The sequence below is a fragment of the Myotis daubentonii genome, chromosome 5, assembly GCF_963259705.1.
Source record: "Myotis daubentonii chromosome 5, mMyoDau2.1, whole genome shotgun sequence".
NCBI lineage: Eukaryota > Metazoa > Chordata > Mammalia > Chiroptera > Vespertilionidae > Myotis > Myotis daubentonii.
In genome coordinates, this window is record NC_081844.1 from 110854905 (window position 1) to 110875017 (window position 20113).

General features: G+C 65.6%; 1 protein-coding gene across 3 annotated transcripts in view; it reads left to right on the plus strand.

Moving 5' to 3' along the window:
* PSMG3 (proteasome assembly chaperone 3) overlaps positions 1-19585 on the plus strand; it is a 139146-nt gene extending 119561 nt beyond the window's left edge. The window contains exons 1-3 of one of the 3 annotated variants that reach the window (XM_059699436.1): positions 16456-16528; positions 18395-18637; positions 19141-19585. In XM_059699436.1, the coding sequence (XP_059555419.1) occupies positions 18422-18637; positions 19141-19293 (369 nt within the window). In that variant the 5' untranslated portion in view covers positions 16456-16528; positions 18395-18421 and the 3' untranslated portion in view covers positions 19294-19585. Of the gene's footprint in view, positions 1-16455; positions 16529-17017; positions 17043-18394; positions 18638-19140 lie in introns of those variants that run through there. The other 2 variants (XM_059699435.1, XM_059699437.1) reach the window with 2 other exon arrangements.
* Positions 19586-20113: the final 528 nt, after the last annotated feature.

Genomic DNA, 20113 nt, shown 5'->3' on the forward strand with positions numbered 1-20113 from the left:
GGCGGCGGCGGGGACCGCGCGCTCGGAGTCCGGGGCCGGCAGGGCAGGCCGGGCAGCGGCGGCGGCGGCCCCGGCGTGGTCGCGGTGGCGGTGGCGGTGGCGGCGCCGAGGTTGTGGCTCATTCTCTCAGAGCGCGAGCGCGGGTTCCGTGGCGGAGCGGAGCGGGGAGGGCGGGGGGCGGGGGCGGCCGGAGGGGCGGGCGGTGTCCCTCCCGCTCGCCGGTGCGCCGAGGGGTGACCTGTTCGGGGAAGTTGGTGCGCGCGGAGGGGCGGCGTGGGGAGCCCAGAGGCAGACTCGCCCCCTCCTCCTGGCCCGCCCCCCGCGCCCCTCGCCCCCGCCCCCCCTTCGGAGCGGAGGCCCCCCACCCATGGTCTGGGAGTCCGGACCCTGGTGGCGAGGGGAGGTGAGCACCTGGGGGACGTGCACGCGCGTGGACCTGCCGTGCGCACACCTGCCCGGAGAACCACGTGGAAGTTGACCCCAAGTCGGACCTGCGTGGGCGCGCGCAATGCCCACAGCCGGCAGGGGCGGGGAGGAGGGGGCGGGAGCCCCGGGGCTGGCCCACTCCCGGGTCGCTGACCCTCCCACTTCCCTCCTCTTGCCCGTCCCCCGTTTCGGCGGGAGGGAGGAAGGGAGGGGGCGCGGGGTCCGCCAGGCCCCTCCGACTCCCGCGAGGCTGGGTTTAGCGGATTTCCCTCCCATCGACCCCCGTTCCCCTCCTTCGCCTCCGAAACCCCGCGGCGTCCGAAATCGCTGGGTCGGCCCCTAAACTAGATGCTCAATCCGCAGCCCCCTCGCCCCCCGGAACCCGCCCGGAGCGGCCCCCCGGCCCCCGGGGCGTCTCCCACTGCCCCCGGTCCCTGCCCCTGCCTGCGGCTGGAGCGGCGGGAGAAAATGCCAAACGAGGCTCACGAGCGCCCCCGCCCGGCGGCTGCGAGCAGGCCCTGCCCGAGCGGCGGGAGCAGGGGGCCCCGCGCGCCCCTGGACCCGCCCCTGCGCGGTGCCCCGACCCCGCGGCCTCGCCCCGGGGGGGCAAAGGGAGGCGGGGCGGCGAGGCCGGCTGCTGGCGGGGAGGGGGCCTGGGGACCCTCCGCGAGGAGGGCCCGGGACCGGGGTACGAGTGGCGCGTGAGGCCGGGATCAGCGGGAACTGGGGTACGAAGGTGGCTCCGCCTCAGGTTCGGGTCCGGGGTCCGGGATCCGATCCAGAGGGCTCTCCAACTCCGTCCCGGCTGCGGCGCGGGCCGCCTGCCTCCGCGCTCCCCGCCCCTCACCCCCGCCTCCGCTGGAAGGGAAGTCCGGGTTTCAGAGACCACACTGGTCACCTGCATTGCCTTTGAGATTCGTTTATTTTGTGGGGCGGTGATTTTCTTGTTTTTATTATTATTTATTTTTTAAATATATTTTATTGATTTTTTACAGAGTGAACGGGAGAGGGATAGAGAGTTGGAAACATCGATGAGAGAGAAACATCGATCAGCTGCCTCCTGCACACTCCCCACTGGGGATGTGCCCGCAACCAAGGTACATGCCCTTGACCGGAATCGAACCCGGGACCCTTGGGTCCGCAGGCCGACGCTCCATCTACTGAGCCAAACCAGCTAGGGCAGGGGCAGTGATTTTCAACCGGGGTGCCGCGGCGCACTGGGGTGCTGCAAGAATTTCTTTGCCCCGACTGGGGTTACTCAGTGGATAGAGCATGGGCCTGCAAACTGAAGGGTCCCAGGTTCGATTCTGGCCAAGGGCACACGCCTGTGTTGTAGGCTCGGTCCCCAGCAGGGGGCGTGCAGGAGGCAGCCGGTCCATGATTCTCTCTCATCATTGATGTTTCTCTCTCTCTCTCTCTCTCCCTCCCTCTCCCTTCCTCTCGGAAATCAATAATAAAAAAGTCTGAATTAAAAAAAAATAATTGTTTTGCCGAAACCGGTTTGGCTCAGTGGATAGAGCATCGGCCTGCGGACTGCAAGGTCCCAGGTTCGATTCCGGTCAAGGGCATGTACCTGGGTTGCGGGCGCGTCCCCAGTGGGGGATGTGCAGGAGGCGGCTGATCGATGTTTCTCTCTCATCGATGTTTCTGACTCTCTATCTCTCTCCCTTCCTCTCTGTAAAAAATCAATAAAATATATTAAAAAAAAAAAAAGGAAAAAAAAATAATTGTTTTAAAGCATGCGATGCCTGACTGGCCAGGGACACTGGCCTCTTTCTCTCGCACGTCAAATACAAGTGACCACAGCCAACACAGGAGCCGTCCTGGGCGAGTGAGCCAGAATCACGCCCGTCTGTGTGAGATGCCGAAGGTCCGGCGTGAGTGTGCGCGCCAGGAGGTGAAAACAGTTTGGAAACGCTGCTGCAGGGCCTCCCCACGCATCCCTTTATTGCCCAATAACACCCATCGCACGATGGGCCGCGCGCGTCCCATCCACGCAGCTGCTGACAGGCACTTGCGTTGTTCCCACTTTGGGGACATTACGAATATGCTGCTATGAATATTCACGGACAGATCTCTGTATGAACTTGGCTTTTCATTTCTCTTGGATATACAGGGGGTCCCCAAAAACGTACACACACTGTGAGTGATCATTCATTCCAACGGGGTGAGTCTGAGAAGGAGCATCGTTCAGTGTCTATCCAGGTGCTTACTGCTGTGTCGCTGTGTCGCCTGGGGACCCCACGGCCCTGCCTGTGTCGCTGTGTTGCCTGGGGACCCCACGGCGTCCTCCGGGGGACGGGACGGGCGCCTGGGCCTCACCCTGCACCACCACCACCTTGTTCTCAGCCACAGGAAGGCAGACGATGTTCGAGGCCCCGGACAGCCATGCTGCTCCCGTGGCCCCGCTCCGGCCTCCACACCACTCACCTGTGTGAGCCACCAGGTCCCGTTATCTCCCAAGCCGACAGGCCACTGCACCCCGAAGCCGGAGGAACCCCCGGTCCTGGCTGCAGGGAGACCAGGCACTCAGGGCCACACAGCCTGGCCTCGTGCCTCGACAACCCCCCCCCCGGCCCCCCCAGGCCAGTGCCTGCCCAGGACCTGTCTGCCCGGGGGTCCCTGTCCCCCGATGTATCTTCTATTCCTCCTTGTTGGGGGTCCAGCCGGACACAGGCACCCCTCACAGAGGCCAGAGGCCGCGGGGGACGCAGCACAATCAGCTCCCCGGGCACCGGTGGCGAGGTGCTGCCCACCCCACTTTGCAGGCGGGAATTTGAAGCCTGGAGACAGGAAGAGGTCTGGCCAGCATCCTGGCCGGTCCGGTGGGGACAGGGCTGGGCGGGGGCATGGCACCCAGAGCCGGAGGGGCCCCCACAGGTCAGGCTGGGTCTGCAGACCTGAGGAAGGCACCGGCCTTTGCTGCAGCTTCGGGTCTGCGGGCCCAGGCCCCCCCAGGCCCAGTGGGCACAGAGCCACTCCCGCCCAGAGGCGGCTGCGCCCAGCAGCCAGGGTCCGGAAGGGCCTCCAGGGGTCTCGCCCGAGCGGGGTCCCGGGGCCCCTGCGTGTTCCTGCCTGTGCCCCTGCCGGCTGGGCAGGGCCGAGGAGCCCTGTGAGCTGCCCGCACCCCCCCCCCCAGGCCCCTCGGCAGGGCAGCTGCACACGGGCCTCCCCTGGCCTGGCCGGGTGCCCAGGGACCGCACTCACCCCAAGCGGCTGTGGCCTCCAAGGAAGCGGGAGGCAGCTGAGCGCACGCACGCCGTTTCCTCCTGCCAGAGTCGCTGGGACCGCGCCGTCCACGGAGCCGCCCCCGGGAGGCAGCCCGTCGCAGGCAGAGCCAGTAATGAATGAAAATGGCTAATGATGGACCATCTGTCCCGCCTGCGCTCCGGGCCCTCCTTACGCACTCCTCTCCTCTGCCGCCCCCCACAGATGGCGGTGGCCGCGTGGGGCCCGTGGGAAGCCGGGGGGAGCATGTTCAGGGGAGCAGCACAGGGTGCACCCCAGGGCTCACACAGGGTCAGGCTGAGCCAGACCCACGGACAAGGGGCCTCCGTCTGTCCTTCACCCGGGAAGGTGGCACCAAGAGGGAGGCAGCGAGGCGGGTGCAGCCCTGGCACCAGACTCCGAGCTGCACTTCCACTCACACACCCTCTCCCCGCCCCCCGCAAGGGCCAGGTGGGCAGCCTGCGTGCGGGCCGAAAGCTCAGGGCCAGGGCCAGGGTCCCACAGCCTGCACTCCACTCCAAAGCGAGGACTGGGCCTCACACACGGGCCACTGTCCATGGAGCCCAGAGTCTGGGACACCTGACCCCAGGCCTCTCTGGTGACCGTCCCCAGGAACCTGGCCTCTGGCCTGGCCCGCCCTCAGGGAACCCAAGCCTCCAGCTGTGTCCCCAGCATGAAGGGGCACCCGGAGAATGGAGAACTGAACCAGAGAGGGCAGTCAGCCTGGCCGGACCCTCTGGGGACAGAGGGCCGTGGAGGTAGGAAGGGACACTGAGACTCGGGTTGTGGATTCAGCGTCGAGTCGGAGCCTCGCCCTCCTGAGCCCAGGCCGGGTCCTTCCACCCCAGGGGGGGCCCCCAGGACCGGGGGCTCCCTGTGCAGCTGGTGGTCACTGGATGGAGGCAGGGCCCCTGGAGGTCAGAGTCACTGGAGAGAAGAGGGAAGCTCTGGGGGTGCCCAAGGGAAGGGGATGGAGAGGAGGTGCATGATTATCGCCGTGAATATTCATGTGACACATGAATATTCATAGACGCTCTCCCACCACTGCTGTGGCAGCAGCAGCTCCTCCACCCCTCTGCCAGCCAGCCAGCCGCTGGGGGCAAGAGGCCTGGCTTGGGAGCCCTGCCACCAGCACACCCAGCGGGGTCCCTCTCCAAAAATGGCCAGGAAGAGGGGTCCAGAGAGCGGCCGGCTGGAGGCGGGAGGGCCTGTGGCTGCCCCTGCATGGCGGGCTCTGGCTGCCTGGCTGGCTGCCGGGGAAGAGCAGTCTGGCAAGCAGCCACAGGGATGGGGGGTGCGGCTAGGGGGGGCTGCTGTTGCTGCTGCTACTGGAAACAGGATCCCCTGGGGCTGATGGGAAGGGATCATGTCCTGCCAAGGGGGGGAGCCCAGAGAAGGAAAACCAAGAAGGCTCAGAGAGGGTCAGCAACTTGCCCAAGGTCACACAGCAAGCCCCAGGGGCGGCCGAGGGCTGCTTCCTGCTGGTGTGTGAGTGCGGAGGGGGCTCCATGTGCAGGAGGGTGGCAGCTGAGGCGGCTCTGCCCTGGGACAAGCGCGTAGCTATTCCCGGCACAGGGCAGTGTCTGTGAGTGCACGCATGAATGGCGCACAGCCCTCCGTTCAAGGATGAGAGAACTGAGCCCGTTCAGTGTGACTCGGTGGTGGAGCATCGACCGATGAACCAGGAGGTCAGGGTTTGATTCCCGGTCGGGGCACAGGCCTGGGTTGCAGGCTCAATCCAGTGTGGGGCGTGCAGGAGGCAGATCAATGGTTCTCTCTCATCACTGATGTTCTGTCTCTCTCCCTCTCCCTTCCTCTCTAAAATCAATAAAAATAGATTAAAAAAAAGAGAGGGGAGAACTGAGTCTCGGAGACGAAGGGTGCTGCTGGGGGAAGGGGGAGCCTGACTTGCTGGGTGCCGTCTGTGTAAGACCAGGGATCCAGTGCCGGGAGGAGCCTGGTAGAGTCCACAGCCTGTGCCTGCAGGCAGCCCTGCCCCCCAGCCCCTGCGAAAGGTGAGCTGGTGACACTCCCTGGCAGGGCTGGGTGACGTGGGACAGGGGCGGGGGGGGGGGGGCGAGCAAGGAAGGCCTGGCACACACCCCATCTGTGTGGGCGAGGAAGCAGACGGGGGACCGCAGTGAGCAGAAATCAAATGAGGAGGCTGACAGTTAGCGGAGAAGCAAAATAATCATAAATGATGGTTTTTATTAAAAAATATCACCTGGAAAATGTATGCTCATTTCAGATGCCCAAAAAGAGTCCAAAATGCAATCAGGGGGAATAGAGGGGTGGGGAGTGGAAAATTAAAGTCGCGGCGTAGCCCGGGAAAGCAGCTCTCCGCCGGGGCCTACGGTGCGGGGGCCGGGGGCGGGGGGGGGGGGGGGTGTCACTGTTGTGTGAAGTGATAAACATTGTTCTGCAACCAAAATAGCAAACAGATAATCCATCACGGAGCAGTGACGGATGCTCCTGAGAACAAGCCGGCAGGGGCCTGGGTACCAGGGGGTGGGCGGAGCCCCTCAGAGGCGGGCGGCAGGACCTGTCCCTGGTGGCCCGGCCGGAGGCCGCTGCCCGGCTAAGTTGCCTGGCTGTGCCTGGCTGTGCCTGGCTGTGCCTGGCTGTGCCTGGAAGCCCCTGGCCATGGACTCCAGAGGGTGAGAGGAGGGAGACAGGCCCAGAGCGGGCAAGGCCCAGCCCAAGTCACACAGCACCCCGTGTCCCTCGGAGAAGGGGTTTGGGGAAGGACCGGAGACCCCCCCCAGAGCCGTGCCCTCGCAGAGCAGGCTTGCAGAGGGGAGCAAAGCCTCCTTCCCCTGAAGACCCCAAGAATCCCAACTAAGAACCCCGAACTGCCCCCAGGCCCCGCCACGGCCACCCACCTGCCCCTCTTCGGGTCCTTTTGACCCGATAAACCGCAGACCAGGCCTGGAGGGTGGGGAAGCAGGAAGCTGCCCGCGGCCTGGCCAGGAGGGCTCCCCTCACCTTCGTCAGGGGCGGCTCCGCCCCCAGCGGCTCCCTCCCCAGCCCCACTGCCAGCCCCCACCCCCGGCCAGGCGACCCCGCCCCAGCTCCTGGCCCCTGACGTGACACCAGCCTGCTCCCGGCACATCCCCAGGGCCGATTAAGATGTCTGGAGCTGATTAGACTCTGACACTGATGAAGCCCAGAGGTAATTAGCAGGGAAAAAAGTTTTGATGAGTCCTCAGCATAATTCTCTCCAATTATTCAAAGTTCATGCCCGCAGGGGGTGGACGAGCTCCAGGAATATTTATTTATATCCGAGTTCCTCATCCACTTCGTGAATCTAGTTAATCACCCGACTGGTAACGGGGTCTGGCAGCACCGAGCGGCCTGACGCTGAGGGCTGGGAAGGAGCCTGGGGCCCCCCCAGACACATCCCGGGGCTCGCCCGGAGCCTGCGGGTCTCTGGTCATCTTAGTCCCCATGAGAGCAGGGTCTGTAGGTAAGAAAAGTCAGAGAGCCCAGCGGTGTGGCTCAGGGGTTGAGCATCGACCGATGAGCCAGGAGGTTCCCGGTCAGGGCGCGTGCCTGGGCTGTGGGCTTGATCCCCAGTGCGGGGCAGGCAGGAGGCAGCCAACCAGTGATTCTCTCTCATCATTGATATTTCTCTCTCTCCCTCTCCCTTCCTCTCTGAAATCCATAAAAATATATTTTGAAAAAAGAAAAGAAAAATTAAAATAAAAGTCAGAGAGAGGAGCAGGGCTGTGCCCCAGGTCAGCCACAGTGGCTCCCAGCCCCGGGGCCCGTCCAGGGCCTGACCTCTGGCTCTTGGCCACTGACCCACCTGGCCCCGCCCTGTTTGCCCAGGTGCCCAGGATGGGAGCCACTCCCGGGCCCTCTACAGCACAGAGGCACCTGCGGACCCACCACGGGGCCTGGGGCGGGCGGGCACCTCCCCCAGGGTCAGGAGACGGGCCTGCTCTGCCCTTGACACTCAGGGCTGCTGCGAGCATCCCGCACACGCCCGTAAGAGGGGCGTGTCTCGCTGGGGCGTCGGGAGCCGGCAGGAGGCTCCTGGGGCAGGTGTGGGTCTGACTCTGGGGGGGCTCTGGAGCCGCAGCAGCCGCGCGTCTCGCCGGCATCACTGGGGTCCGTGTGCGTCCGTCCACGTGGGCCTCGCAGGCGGAGGGTGTCTGGTTCTCACCTGCGCCTCCTGATGGTGAGGGGCGCGAGCACCGGGCTCACCCGCCGTCTTCCTCGGGAGCTGCCTGTGCCCTGGGCCTCTGCAAGGACAGTGGTCAGATCCTGGCCCGAGCGTCCACCCCAGCGGCCGAGGGCCTCTCCCCGCTCCCAGGACCAGTGCCGCCGGGTGGGGGCAGGGCCGGTCCGGCCGTGGGGTCCGGCCCAGAGGGCATGTGCGGTGAAGCACATCTTTTCACGAAACCTTGGGGTGACTTGTTGTGCAGCAACAGCTCACACACAAGCCATTTGCTTCCTGAACCAAACAGTGACCACAGCCCAGGAGCCAGGCCGGGTGGGACTCCTCCCCTGGGGCGTCCCCACGAGGGGGGAGAAAGCACAGGTCCCCCAAACTGAGCCCAGACTCACCGAGTCCCAGCAGCCGCCTCCACAAGGCAGGGCCAGGGGGGGCTCCCCAGGCCAGTGACCGTCCCCCTCTCACGCAGAAACACTCTTGCTCAGAGCCTGCTCTTGGGGAGCCCTGCACGTCCAGAGGCCGCCTCTGCGTGAGCTGCAGGCGTCGCCCATCGCCCGGGGGTCAATGGGTTTCTTGCTCTTCGTGTGTCTGCCTCCCCCCAAGGCCCCGGGCAGGGCAAGAGCAGAGAGCGCTGTGGCTAAGAGAACCCCTCCATCCTCAGCTCCAGCTGCGAGGAGTTGCCACCCACCCGGGCCTCGGGGAGGGGGGCCGGGCTGCCCTGGAGAACAGGGCGTGAGCGGGAGAGAAGGGGGTCCACTGCCTCCACCCCCCATGCCCACCCCTCTTCCCTCCACCCGAAGGCCACCCCCTGGACCTGAGCCCCGGGCCACTGTGCTCAGCCCGGCCAGGGCACCCCTGTGCACTGCAAGCCGCCCTTGGCGTGCCAGGTGAGTGGGAGGGGCGCCAGGTGAGTTGGGGGGGGTGCCAGGTGAGTGGGGGGGGTGCCAGGTGAGTGGGGGGGTGCCAGGTGAGTGGGGGGGGCACCAGGTGAGTGGGGGGGTGCCAGGTGAGTGGGAGGGGCACCAGGTGAGTGGGAGGGGTGCCAGGTGAATGGGGGGTGGGGTGGGCAGGGCTCCGGGTCTGAGACATCAGCTTGGGGGCTTCAGGCTCCATGGACTGGGCCAGGCCTGGGGTAAGATAAGCCTGAGCATCAACCTATGAACCAGGAGGTCACGGTTCAGTTCCCAGTCAGGGCACGTGCCCAGGTGTGGACTCGATCCCCGTGGGGGGCGTGTTAAATAAAGAATGAAGCTGGACCCCTACCTCACACCAAATACAAAATTAACTCAAAATAAATTTAAAAAAAAACTAAAAACAATACCTATAACTATAAAGCCCTTAGAAGAAGCAGAGGCCAATCTTCCGGACGCTGGATTTAGCCACGGCTTCTTAGACACGACACCAAAACACCACAACAATAGCAAACATGGATACACTGGGCTTCATCGAATTGTAAAACTTTCGTGCATCGAAGGACGCCACCAAGAAAGCGGAAGACGACCCACGGAACCGGAACCGGAGGAGAAACTTGAAAAACCTGTTACCTGTGAGGGTCTGAGGGAAGAACGCTTACAAGTCCGGCCGGAAACAAACACCCGGTGCTCCGATGCCAGGGGCCTGCTGGGCACTCATTCCTCCAACGAGGGCACGACGCCCACTGTGGCCTGAGAGGAGACCCACAGTGTTAGCCCCGGAGCCACACCTGGGTGAGCGGCGTTCACGCCCCCCCCCACTCTCCCCACACCTCCCCGCTCCCCCCACGCCCCCCCTGCTCCGCTCCCCCACCCCCCCAATAGACGCTCGCAGCTCCCCGCTCCCCCAGCACCTTCCCTGTAACCAGGACAGGCCTGCCTTTGTCACCTCCACGCACAGCCAGGGCGGGGCCACAGCAGCTGAGGCCAGGCAGGGAGCCCCCCGCCGCTGGTGGTATTCAAGCAGATAGGGCAGCTCTGCTCAGGGGCCTCATCCAGGGGAGCAGGGCCTCGTGCTCTCGGGCTCTCGGGCTCTGAGTGCCGCGGCCGTCGGGCTCCGGGGAGCGAGCGTGCGCTTCTGCCTGAAAACGAACCCTCGCCTCTCATCCTCCCCGCTCGCGTCCTCCCGGCAGCTGCGAGGAATCACATTTGCACCTTCTCTCCGCCAGTGGAGTGCAAATCCGCCTCGTGATCCAGGCAGAACGGCCGCTCCTCCCGACTGGGAGCCGCCGCGCCTGCCAAGTTCAGGAGCGAGTCGGGCTCTGCAGGGGGGAGGGGGCGGGCGTCCGGCTGCTGCTCACGAGGGCGGCCGCTCCTGTCCTCTCAAGGCCGCTGGCCGGTCACAGCGCCCTCCAGGCTGTGGCCTCCTGTCCCGGTAGCGATAGCGCTTCTGCGGTTGGCCGGCCTCCCGGGACTCTCGGTGGGGCCTGAGGGACAGCTGGGTGCACTGAGCATCCACAGGGGCACGCGCAGCAGGACCCTGCCCGCCCCCTCGCCCTGTGTCCTGTTAGGAGGGGCAGGGCTGCGGGCTCAGCCTCCCACCTGCGCGGGGACCAGGCTCAGCCTCCCACGTACTCCCGGGTCCCACCCCACGGATGCTGCATGGGCCCCGCCCCTGAAGAGGCGAGGTCCCTGGCTCCTCCCCTCCCCACCTCCCTGCTGTCCCATCCCCGGGTCCAGGTGCCCTTCGCTGCCCGGTCCATCGGGTTCCCCCGGCCCCGCACTCAGCGAGACTCGGGCCGCCACTGCCAGGCCCTGAGGTGCTGCCCAGGCCCAAAGCGGGTGGAGAAACTCCGTTCTCACTCAGACCCTGGTCGCCCCACTTTGTCCCTGGCTCTGAGCTCCATGGAGCTGCTCCGAGGCCCAGGCAGACCTCCCAGCTCTGATCTAGGCGAGGCCCTCCCTCCTCCCAGCTCCAAGGCCTCAGGGCTCAGGGCTCAGCCCTGGGGCGGGACGTCAGGGGATCATTCTTGATGCCTCAGGACCTCAGGCTGTGACCCGAGGGTGGGGGGGAGCGTAGGGGAGCATGGGGGCGGCTGATGCTCCGTGTGGCCACAATGTCCTCCGTGTGGGATGAGCGCTGGGCCCACGGGTCAGCGCACAGCATCCGCTCAGAGGCCTGAGAGCCCTGCTTCCGGAGCCTCGGTTTTCTCATCTGTAAAGAGGGCTCATAGGGGCCAACTCAGATCTTCTAAATGAGACACTGTCCAGAGCGTAGCTCCACCCCTGGGACCTGCTGAGTGCCCGGCACAGGACGTGAGGTGGGCAGGTTGGGGCGTGGAAGGCCTTTGGAGGGGCGACCGGTAGGCCTGGGGCGGGCCTGGGTCCCACGCTCTCAGCCAGCTCCCTGTCGGTGGAGGGGAGGGTGCCCCCAGCCGGTGCCCGTGTGGGCTGGGGGCAGGTGAGGTCAGGGGGCTGTCCTGGGGCCCCTTCCCCAGCCCCTCCCTCCGCTCCCTCCTCCTGAAGTGAGAGGCAGGAGGAGGAGACAGCCCAGAAGCCCGAGAGCTGGGCAAGCAGGTGAGTTCCGAGAACACCAGGTGCAACTTAACCTGCAAGTGAGCTGTCCTGGCGATGAGGGGAGCTGTGCGGGGAGGCCAGGGGCAGCGGGCTGGGCTGACCCTGAGGAAGAAGCGGGCACAGAGGGGCGGGCGGCTGGGGAGGGGTGACCACGTGGATGAGGCGCCCCAGGCCCTTGGGGGCCACAGAAGGACCCCAGCCACGTGCGCACCCGCAGGAGGGCAGGTGTGGGGAGAGGGGCGGAGGGAGGGTCCCCCAGGCAGGGCCGGCCCCTGGCGAAGCCGCTCGGATGAAGCCCTCCTGTCCCTCCACAGGCACTTAGCAAATCCGGGCGCAAATAAATAACCGCGTCCAATTGAATTAACCTTCAGCGATCAGCACAGCTAAACAACTTACCCGCGGCCCAACGAGATTACGCGGCCGGCGCAGACGCTGATCCCAGGGCCCAGGGGTGTAACGAGTTTAAGCCCGATGCCCGCTCTTCCCTCCGGTTCCGGCACTCCGCTCCCGGGCGCCTCGGGGGCCGCGGCCCTGGGGATGCCGAGGGCGCCAGACACACGTGGGGCGAACGGGGCGACAGGGGCGCAGCCGTGGGCGCACAGGGTGCAGGGTGCGGGCAGCCGGCCAGACAAGGAGGCTGCAGGTGCTGGTGGCAGACGCGTGCCCTCCCTGTGACCCCCACGCCCAGAGGCACCACCTCACACCCACCTGCCTGAGACCTGTGACCCAGGAGGGACCTGCTGGGCAAGGTCGGGTCTGCCCTGCCCCACGCCCGGGCCATCGGGGGTGGAGGCCCTTCCGCGGGCGGGCGCTAGTGACAGGGGTCGGAGTAAACGGAGCTGTGCCTCCGGGGACGCGGGGAGGGGCCGGGCCAAGGACGAGGGAGAGGACAGCCCCTCCCGGGGGCAGCGGGCATCGAGGAGTCGGGACGCCTGGTTCCGTCCACACCCGCTCAGCCGGGCCTGCTCCACCGGAGCATTCCGTGGCCTCCGCCGCCCCCCAGCGGGGTTGTCTGGCAGCACAGCTGCCGCCCGCCCGCCCGCCCGCCGGCCCTGGGACCAGGACCGCCCACCCTGCAGCTCCCGGCACAGCCCTCCTCCCGGTCCCCAGGCCGAGACCCGCCTTGCGCCCACCTGGGCCGGGGTGGGCCTCCACGGGGCAAGTCCCTGCTGCAAGGCCCTCTCCTTCCTTCCGATCACAGACGTAAAGGGTGCCACTGGCTACAGCAAAGTACAGTTCTCCCGTTCTCTCCTGGGACCCGAAGCTGTTTGCTCGTCGTCCTCTCCTCTCGGGGAGGCGGGCCCAGACCAGCACCCAGCAGGGGGCGCTCACTGAGTGGGTGACCAAGCAGGTGTCTCCCATTTCACAGACGCGGCCTCGGAGGCCGGGCTGGGGGAGGAGCTGTCCCAGGCGGTTGGCTGGTGAGAGCCAGAGCCAGAGCCAGAGCCGGGCAGGGCCTGGTTGCTCCCTCCCCTCCCCATCCCACCCCCCTGGCTTTGCCCACGTGAATGCCCCCCCCCCCCGCCGGTCAGCAGGCGTTTGTCATGGCCCCTGGCCAGCAGCTGGGCTTCTGTCCCCTCCTCGTAGGAGACAAGAGGGTGCATACGGGCCCCGGGTGGGCTGGCTCCTTCGCTGTGGGCTCCACAGCCCTGTGTGGGGCGGCTTCCTTCCAGGGGAAGCAAGAATTTAAAAAGTTGAAAGAAAGGCTTTCAGGAATTGTACGTGGATTGACGTTTCCTTTATTAAAGAACTGAGCAGCCCTGGCTGGTGTGGCTCAGTGGATAGAGCGTCAGCCTGCGGACTGAAGGGTCCCAGTTGGGTGCCGGTCAGGGCACAGGCCCCGGGTTGTGGGCTTGATCCCCAGTGGGGGGCGTGCGGGTGGCAGCTGACCGATGATTCTCTCTCAGCATTGATGATTCTCTCTCTCCCTTCCTCTCTGAAATCAATAAAAATTTATTAAAAATAAAAAAGAGCTGAGCCAACGGCAGGAGGCGTGAGTGCCGTTCCCAACGGGGCAGGGCCTCGCTCTGGGGTGCGCGTGGGTGGGCGGGGCGGGCAGAGGAAGAGTGACAGCCCAGCGCCCGGGTTTGGACCGGATGGAGCTGGGAGCAGGGTTTTCGTTGTTTACTGTGTGATGTTAATTAACATCCTCCTGTCGGCACCTGTCCCCAGTGCAGGCGCTCGGTCCGCCCACGGGGGTCCCGCCGGCCGGGCAGGCCCACACCCGGCGGGACACCACCCGGGGGACAGGACGCCTCCTGGGCAGCCGCTCCCCTTTGGATGAACTGCTCCCCGGGTCCCTGGGAACTGGGCTCGGTTTTAACGGTTTTCGTTAATTTCCCTTGGGAAAATTTGCATTTCAGAGACCCAGGGTCTGTTTTGTATTAAAATACGTGTGCTTTTCCGTTGGCTGCCTTTAATTCTTTTTCTCCAAGAAAACCTCAGTGGCAGTTACATTCTTACACCCCCCCCCCACACACACACACACATAGACAATCTTCCTTGGGGAAGATTCATGGCTCACTCGCTACCTTCCCCGATACCTGGGCGCCGAGGCAGCTGCCTACGGGGCCGTCAGACCCTGTGCTGCGCTCCCACTTCTGCGCTAGTCACCCCGTGTCCCTGTGACCAGAGGCTCTGCTGGGGGCACAGCCAGTCACACGGGCAGTGGCCCAGGAGGGCGGCGACCAAGCTGGGCAAGCCACGGGCACGTCCCTCCTCCCCAGCAGAGCTGCCCCCGGAGATGGGGAGGCACACAGCAGGGAGAGTGGCCTCAGCCCCCGCCCCACCTGCCGCCTCTGCTTCCCACGCTCGCACGTTTATTTCCTGATACAGGGGACCCCGCTTCTACCATCACCGCCTTTCTCCAGGGACGGGCGGAGGTATGGACCCCGGGGCTGCTCTGACACTTACAGACCAGCCGAGGGGACCCGGGACCCAGGCCGCCTGGTAACGGCCACCCCCGGTCCCGGTGCCCCTGCGTGCAGACAGAGACCCTGAGGGGGGGACGCTATTAAATGGGCGTCGGCCCGCGGGGAGGCCCCCTTGCCACCGCGATGTCAGCGAACCTCCCGGCTGCTCAGCAGGCAGGAACCAGTCCCTCCAAAGGCGAGACGCTCTGACGCGTCGACGAGCCCCAAAACATGATGCTGAGGCCGCCGGCGAGGCTCAGGGGTTGAACGTCATCCGAGCTCCGGGTCACTGGTTTGACTCCCATCACAGGAGGTGCCTGGTGGCGGGCTCGACCCGCAGCAGGGGGCATGCAGGGGGCGTGCAGGGGGCGTGCAGGGGGCAGCAGGTCAATGTTTCTCTCATCGATGTTTCTCTCTCTCCCCCTCACCCTTCCTCTCTCGAAATCAATAAAAACCTATTTCAAAAGAAAAGCATGACGCCGAGCTAAAGAAGCCGGACACGAGGCCACGCACGAAGGCCACACGGCGCGCGCTCAGGCCTGGCCCGCCACCTGCAGGTCTACTGCGACGATGTTTGGAACGCGTGCCTTCTACGCCGGCCGCCAGGAGCCACTTCGGAGGGAGCAGCCTTCACTGGCCTAGACTCGGGTTGTACGGGCGATAAGTCAGCAGAACGGGAGTAAACATACTGGGGTGCCGGGGCTCCCCAGGGGAGAGGTGCTGTGGGCTGGAGGCGGGATGCGCCCTGACGGAAAGGCCTCTGAGCGTGGGGTGCGAGGGGTGTTGTGTTAACCCGCGAGGAAGAGTCTCGAGGCCCAAGCTGCTGTGGTGTCAGCACATGACTCCCCGCCCTGCCTGTAACATTAGGAGAAAGGGAGGTTGAACAGTGTGTGTGTGGGTGGGGGGGGGTCCCTCCTCCCCCTTTACCTGGGCATGTGTGACCGGAGACCAGTAATTAAGGGTAAAGTTCCGAAAGCCCCACGGGAAGACAGAGCTGTCAGTACCAGCAGAATCAGTGCCTGCAGCTCAGGCAACGCTGCTTCAGGCCCATCAGGGACACAGGGAGCTGGCAGAGATGCCACCAGGAAGGCCCGGCTGCCCCCCTGCCCCCCAGATGTCCTCCCTCCTGCAGCACGAATCATGCCTAGGAAGCGGCCGGAGAGTGACGGGAAACAGAGGCACAAGAGGACTGGTGCGCGGGCGGCAAGGGGATCCAGACGGTCTAGAGCCACCCAAACACCGACCCTGCGAGATGGGGAGGACGGGGAGGGCGGGGGAGGACCCCTAGCTGGACTTAGGTCTCCTGCTCAAGGCGCCAGGTGCACCCATCAAATCCCCTTTCACTACCTCGTCCTGGACTGACAGCTCAGCCGGGCGCCCGCGCTCCGGCCAAACGCCTGGTGCACGGGAGGCTGAAGAGCATAAAAAAAACTATAAAAAAGAGGGCGGGAAAGGCTGGAAGCCCGATCAGCCCTGGTCAGCGCTGTCAGCTTCCTTCTCGGCGGGGCTGTGACTGAGTGAGTCACCAACAAAGCACTTACACCGCCTGGCCTGCGCTGGGTGCCACAGGGGCGCGAGCGGTCCTCAGCCCGGGGTGTGCAAGGCCACCCAGGTGGGGGGGGGGCGCCCACAGACCCCGCCCGCTGGAGGGGCCACACCCCACGAGGCTCCCCGGCTCGACTTCCACGAGGCCTGCACTTTGGGGCGTCGGTGTTGTTTCTGCATTTTCCAGTTTCGGCAAGGAGCCCCGGCCTCCATATCTGCCCACCCTCCCCGGGGGAGGGGTCCAGGTCACCTGGGCCTGAACCCCTCTGGCTGGTCAGGCGAGAACCCCCCCACCCTGGTGTTTCCTCTGAGTAACCTGCCCGCCGGCCCCGTGGCCCGGGCGGCTGGGGCTGAGCGGTGCGCACTGAGGCCCGTGCAGCATCCCGCACACCAACGGGGCCCCCGAGCCCCAGCCGCGCAGCTCCCGCCCCGGGGCTCCGGCTGCAGGCAGGGCTGGCCGCTGCCACAGCTGCCCGTCCCCGGTCCTCGTGCGTCCAGGCGAACACACCTTAGAAACAGCAGCACACACGCCCCCCTGGCCCCGAAGGCCCGGCACCGGGTTCACTGGCGCCCAGCCGGGCGTTTCCCGGGAGCCGGAACCCAGCTGTTCACCCCCAGCTACTCGCGGGCCGGAAGGCTCGGCCAGGGGACCGGAAGCCCTGCAGATTGCACTTCCGGCAGGTCCGTGGGGCGGGGCCTAGGCGGCAGGTCCGCGTCGCCCTGCGTCACTTCCGGGCGCGGTGCGCGAGGTGAGTCCCAGTGGTCGGTCTGCGGGGTCTGCGCCCGGCCTGGCGGGTCGCCTCCCCAAACGCAGGAACTAAACCTCCGGGGGCGGCGGTGGCAGCGCCGAAGGCCGCCCGCTGGGTGGGCCGCCCGGGGTGCGGAGCGGCCGCAGCCGTGGAGGTGCGGCTCGGGAGCGAATGCGGCCCCTCGCCCGCCTCTAGAGGCCGGGGCGCGGGCGGGCGGACAGCCTCTCGCCGGCCTGTCGGTGCGGACGTGTGCGCCAGTCCCGATCCGGGAGGCCCGGGGCGGCCCGCGTGGCGAGCCTGCATCCGGTCCTGCTGCCCGGGAGCCCGAGGCGGCGCTGACGCGGGTCGACTTGCTCCTTTCCTCCCTTTCTCCAAGCTCCCTCCGTTCCTGCCTTTTTTTTTTTTAACAGGCACGTGTTTTATTTTGTTTCTAAATATTGCTGAGAGCTTTACGGATGTGCCTTCTTGCTGCCCCATCGCCCCGCCCCCTCCACCCTGCAGTCGGTGCCCGTAGGTAGGACCCTTGGCTGACCTCTTCCGCCCCGTGCCCCTCCCGTGTGCGGGGTGGAGCTGCTGGGTCGCCCGGAGCTGGCAGAGTGGCCGGTGCAGCAGGTGCCCCGCAGGGCCCAGTGGCTCAGCCTCCCGGTCACCTGAGCTGGGCTCTCTGGCGCCCCCTGTGGGCTGTGTGCACAGGCTTGTAGCTGAGCCTTGGCTGCTGCGGGCGTCCTGGGAGGATTGATGGCCAGGCCCGCTGGCTGCGAGGACCGGCTGTGGCCACAGCGGGAGAGCTGCCGTGCAGGAGGCACCCCGTGGAGCAGGCCTTGCTCTGGTGGGGCTTTTTGCTCCCTGAGTCTCCCCCCGAGTGTGGGGTTCACGGTGTGTGGAGCTGTCACCTGCTGTGGTCGGAAGCTGTGCCCTGGGCGCAAGGTCAGCCACTGGCCGAGGCCACCTGGCAGGAGCTAGGGAGAGAGCTTCAGACCTTGGACAGGCTTGGGGGTGCCCGGGTGAGGCCCCGCTGTGAAGCAAGGCAGGCTGGCGCTAGAGCCGGGTCTGGGCCTTCTAGCGATAGGCTTGGGGCACGCTGTCGCCCGCTGCGGCTGGCCTGAGAGGTTTAAGGAAGGCTGAAGCCTGAGCCAGGCCGTTCCCATGGAAAAGTGCAGCAAACAGCCTCAGCGAGGCCTCAGGGAATCGCCAGGGGGGGCAAGCGGGTGGGCCCGGCCGGGGAGACAGATACGGGTGCCAGTCACCCTGCAGCAGGGGAGGTCCCAGCGCAGGAACAGTGACCCCTGTGAGCACCCCAGGAGGAAGCCACCCCTGAAGTCCTGCCCATGCCAGACAATGCGCCCCCCCCCCCCCACACACACACACTGTTTGTGTCTGGGTCCCCAAAGCCGCCCGGTGCTGGGAGTAGGAGTGAGACAGTGCACCGGCCTCTCAAATGGAACGCCTGGGTCTGCAGCAGCCTCCATGTCACGGAGCCCCAATCCCCGCTGGGTGCTACAGCCCGTAGTTACAGGGACTTCTCTCCAGCCGTGGAGCCCGGGCTGGGGGCCGGTGTGGGGCCGGGACCCCTTGCTCCTTACGGGCGGCCTCTGCAGCCAAGACATCCCTTCCGACTGGAAACACGGCTCCCGAGGGGGTGGGACCCGCCCCTTCCACGCCTCCACCCCCACCACTGTCAGCGCATCTCCTCTCCTCTCCTCTGGTTGTGGGGCTCCCATTCCGCCGGCGTCCAGGCGGTTCTGATGAGGTTGTTCTGGGCTTTGGTTGTAATTGTGATGTGGCCGTGGGAGGCGGCGAGTACCGGCGTTTACCGGCGTTTACCTGCGCCGCCGTCTCGGCTCTCCCCTTCCTGTCTCATGTCAGCCAAGGCGCCATCGCAGGGTCTCAGCCATGGAGGGCAAGCCCTTGGTGACGTCCAAACAGAAGACGGAAGTGGTGTGTGGGGTCCCCACCCAGGTGGTCTGCACGGCCTTCAGCACCCACATCCTGGTGGTGGTGACCCAGTTCGGGAAGATGGGGACCCTGGTCGCCCTGGAGCCCAGCGCTGTGACCAGTGACATCAGCAAGCCGGTGCTCACTACCAAAGTTCTTCTCGGGCAGGACGAGGTAACGGGTGGGAGGACTCCGTGGGGAGGCGACAGGGAGTGTCGGGGGGCAGCAGCCCCACCTGGGCGACAGCGTTTTCTGGGTCTTCGTGGTGCGAGGTGTGTGCCCGGCGTGGGGTGGGTGCTTTTCTCAGCCCCTCAGCATCTTACCCAGCAGGCAAGCAGCACCCCCCCCCCAAGTGTGACCCTGGGGTGAGACGGTGCAGTGGCCGCCGTGCTCCGTCCCGGGAAGAAGCTCCCCTGGCCACAGACCTGTCCTCCAAGAGCCTCCCGGGTTAGAGCAGACAGACAGGAGCCGGAAGCACCGAGGAGGCAGCGGCAGTGACGCCTTCTGGGGGGAGGGGGTGCCTGGCGTGCTCTGAGCCCCTGAGCTCGGAGTCACTGTCACAGCGAATGCCTGGAGTGCTGATCTCCTGGGAGCGTGGGAAGCCAGTCGGGGCTCAGGGGGACACTTCAGGCATAAAAGCCACATGTGATCTGGTTTCCTCCCCTTCCCTTCACCAGCCTCTCATCCACGTCTTCGCAAAGAACCTGGTGACCTTCGTGTCTCAAGAAGCCGGAAACAGAGCCGTCCTCCTGGCCATGGCCGTGAAGGACCGGAGCATGGAGGGGCTGCGGGCCTTGAAGGAGGTGATTCAGACCTGCCAGGTGTGGTGACCTGGACGTGCAGCCACACCTGCGGCTCCACAGAGCCAGGGGGAAGGCGGGGACTCACTGGGAGCCCCTCCTGCGCCCTGGAAGCCGGGGAGAGGAGCGTGTCCCCGCAGACTCCTGCTTGGCCTCTGACCCTGACCTTGGAGGGAGGGAGCGCGGGAGTGCGTGTGGGAGAGTCGGGATGGTCTCACCAGGGCCCAGTGGGTTTGAGAATTGAAAGGAGTCCTGGCCCTCAATGTGTGGTACCGGCCAGTGGAGGGAATTGCTTTTGTATTAAAACAAGTGCAGAATCCAAGCTGCCCCACCCGCCCTCCTGACAGCTGTGGACTCCAGCCTCGGCACAGTGGGCCTGCGGGGGGAGGAGCTTGAGTGGCTGACGCAGGGGCTCGGTTCCCACGGTGAGGGGGCCGGGGGCTGTGTCTCATCTTGCTTCTCCTGTGGCTCTTCTGAGTGAGATGGGGCTGACGGGGCGCTGACTTCCATTCCATTCTTCCCGTCTCGCTCTGTGTGGTCACCTCGATGGGCCAGGGCACAGGCATGGGACCAGCCAGGGGAGGGCTGACAGGGCAGGCCAGGTGGGGACCGTCCAGGGGAGGGAGTTTCCAGCAAAGGGAGGAGCTGGGAAGGGCTCGGCAAGGCTGCAAGGACCTCGCCAGGAACACGCCACGCCCCTCTCACGTGGGACACGGCTCGGTGGCAGTGAGGACCCGGGCTCTGGAAAGGTGGTGAGGAGTGGAAGTCTCTGAGCCCGGGGAAGTGGGAGAGAGGACTTTATTTTTTTTTCTTTTAATATATTTTTACTGATTTCAGAGAGGGAAGGAGA